At 35.3% G+C, this 2,796-nt stretch overlaps 1 protein-coding gene across 1 annotated transcript; it reads left to right on the forward strand.

Moving 5' to 3' along the window:
* The first annotated feature begins 804 nt into the window (after positions 1 to 804).
* On the forward strand, positions 805 to 1,915 carry LOC100923899 (olfactory receptor 5B2-like). The gene is made up of 2 exons (XM_003774455.2): positions 805 to 1,739; positions 1,840 to 1,915. The coding sequence occupies exons 1-2, from the start codon at positions 805 to 807 to the stop codon at positions 1,913 to 1,915; spliced, it is 1,011 nt and encodes a 336-aa protein (XP_003774503.2).
* The last annotated feature ends 881 nt before the right edge of the window (positions 1,916 to 2,796 follow it).

Genomic DNA, 2,796 nt, shown 5'->3' on the forward strand with positions numbered 1-2,796 from the left:
AACAGGGAAAGTATTGAAATTGAGATCAATGACTACAGAAAGATTTTCTGTAAATGAGATTTTAGTTCAGATTTTAAGGAGGCCAACACCCAAATTGATAATTTCTCTGAGACCCAAAAAATCATATAACGAATGAAAGGACAAAATACTCTTGTTTGGCTGCCTTCTGTTTCCAAAGGGACATATTGTGTGAAGGAAACAAATTTAAAAATCGTTCCTTTATTGTTAAGTGATCCCCCAATGGCCTTTTTGACAGATATTCCCACAACTATGCAACTGATGTCCATTGCATAAATCTTAAAGCTACACTTATCTAAAACTAAGGAGGATTTTATTGAACACTTGACCAATCTTCTTTGATCCTCTCCATTCTTTACTTGTTTTTTTTTTTTTAACTTTCCCCTTATTTGGTTAAATTCCTTTTATTGCTTTTTTCTCTATTTTGTATCAGAGTGAAACCTATTCATTAGAAAAGTTTAAGATCAACAATAATCTTATACAAAATTTTGCCAAGGAGTCAGGAAATGCTACTCTGGAGGTTGTTAAATCTGTAATAGATTTTAAAAAGTGAGATGTAATACATATAGGACTTTCTATTTTTATGAGGAAAATGAATGAGTGTATTTGGGGAACCTGCATTTGTGTGATGACAACTACCTAAATATTCATGGTCTCTTAATTGTTTATTTCTAGCACTCACATATGCTAGATCTCTGACAATGTTGTATGTCTTGGAATCATTAGCATGTAAAGTGGATTTTTCTGGATTACCTTTTTGTTGTAGATAAATGACATCACGCTCAAATGACATCTATGGAAAACAGAACTGAAGTGAATGAGTTCATCCTTATGGGATTAGCAGATGTTCCAGAGCTTCAGGTTCCTCTCCTCATCATATTCACCTTTATCTATCTCATCACCCTGGTTGGGAACCTGGGCATAGTAACTCTGATCTCCTGGGATTCCCACCTCCACACCCCCATGTACTTTTTCCTCTGCAACCTTTCTCTGGTAGATTTTGGATTTTCCTCGACTGTTACCCCCAAGGTGATGGCTGGTCTCCTCACAGGGAACAAGGTCATCTCCTATAATGGATGTGCAGCACAGTTGTTCTTTTTTGGAGCTTTTGCTACTATTGAATGTTACCTGTTAGCCTCCATGGCCTATGATCGTCATGTTGCTGTATGTAAGCCCCTACATTACACCACTACAATGACTTCAACAATATGTGCATATCTGGCCACTGCTGTTTATATTTATGGCTTTCTGACTTCCTCTATAGTCATGGGAAACATAATTAAGCTATCATTTTGTCGGTCCAACATAATCCATCACTTTTTCTGTGATGTTCCTCCTCTCCTAGTTCTCTCTTGCTCTGATATTCACATAATTGAGTCAGTAATCTTTGTCTTAGCATCATTCAATGCTTTTTTCCCAATTCTTGCCATCTTTACTTCTTATTTGCTAATTTTCATTGCCATCCTGCGGATACATTCTGCTGAAGGCCGCCAGAAAGCCTTCTCTACCTGCGCTTCCCATCTCACAACAGTGTCTATATTTTATGGGACAATTATCTTCATGTACCTCCAACCTAGCTCAAACCACTCAATGGATTCAGACAAAATGGCTTCAGTGTTCTATACCATGGTTATACCCATGTTGAATCCTCTCATCTATAGTCTGAGGAACAAAGACATCAAGAACTCTTTTAGGAAAGCTGTGAGGGGACAACAACTTCGATTAGATCAGCTTTTGTCTTAGAAAATCCAGTGAGTATCGGACTCTGGGATCCAGCCCTCAAAATTAAGCTACTTATGCATAGAGATATGTCATCTCAACTTTTTCAAAGAATACATTATATAATAGAAAGTATCATAGATTTGGATTGACAGGGTACCTGACTTTATTGTCTTAGATATTTTCATTTTATATAGCCCTAGACAAGTCCCAATATAAGTTTCCTAAAGTTTAGAGTTTACTTCAATCTTTTATCTTATAAGATATTAATGTAGAATGAATAAAATGTATGTGTTGTCAATAGTATATGTGAACATAAAAATCCTAACCCTATACAATCACATTGAGAAACCATTTGTTGCAAATGAAGCAGGTGATATCGCTATCTCCTGCCCTTTTTTCAGAGTTGTTGTTGTTCAGTCAATCAATTATGTCCAAGTGTATGTGATACCCATGGACATTGTTCATGAAGTATTTTTGGCAAAGATGCTGAAGTAATTTTCCATTTTCCTTTCCAATATGTCCACATTTTACAGATAAAGAGCTAAAGCAAATGGACCTTATGTGAATTTCTCAGTCTTACATGATTACTAAATGACTGATGCTACATTTTCAACTCAGATTTTTCTGACTCAAAGCCCAGAAATCTATCCAGTGCAGCACCTAGCTTCCTTCTGTCCAAGTGTTCCCAAGTATTTTCTTCAGTACTGGTTGTCACATTTTATTTTATTTTATTTTGTTTACATATGTACATGCATTTTTTAAAACATTTTCTTATGAACAATGTTGGAAGAGAAAAATCAGAACAAAAGGGAAAAATCACAAGAGAAAAAAAAGAATTAAAAGAAAAAGAGTAAACATTGTATGTGTTGATTTACATTCAGTCTCCATAGTTTTCTCTCTGGATGCAGATGGTGTTTTCTATCCAAATTTTATTGAGATTGTCTTGGATTACTGAACTGCTGAGAAGAATCAAGTCTTTCATAATTGATCATTGTATATTCTTGCTGTTAATTTATACAATATATTCCTGGTTCTGCTTGTTTTGCTCAGTATTAG

This window comes from Sarcophilus harrisii, chromosome 6 (genome assembly GCF_902635505.1).
Source record: "Sarcophilus harrisii chromosome 6, mSarHar1.11, whole genome shotgun sequence".
Lineage (NCBI taxonomy): Eukaryota > Metazoa > Chordata > Mammalia > Dasyuromorphia > Dasyuridae > Sarcophilus > Sarcophilus harrisii.

What these genes read in the sequence shown, in the direction of transcription:
- LOC100923899 (XM_003774455.2), top strand. Translation starts at nt 805, where the DNA reads ATGACATCTATGGAAAACAGAACTGAAGTGAATGAGTTCATCCTTATG. An exon ending in GTGAGGGGACAACAACTTCG is followed by an intron (nt 1,740 to 1,839) that starts ATTAGATCAGCT and finishes TGTCATCTCAAC; the next exon opens with TTTTTCAAAGAATACATTAT.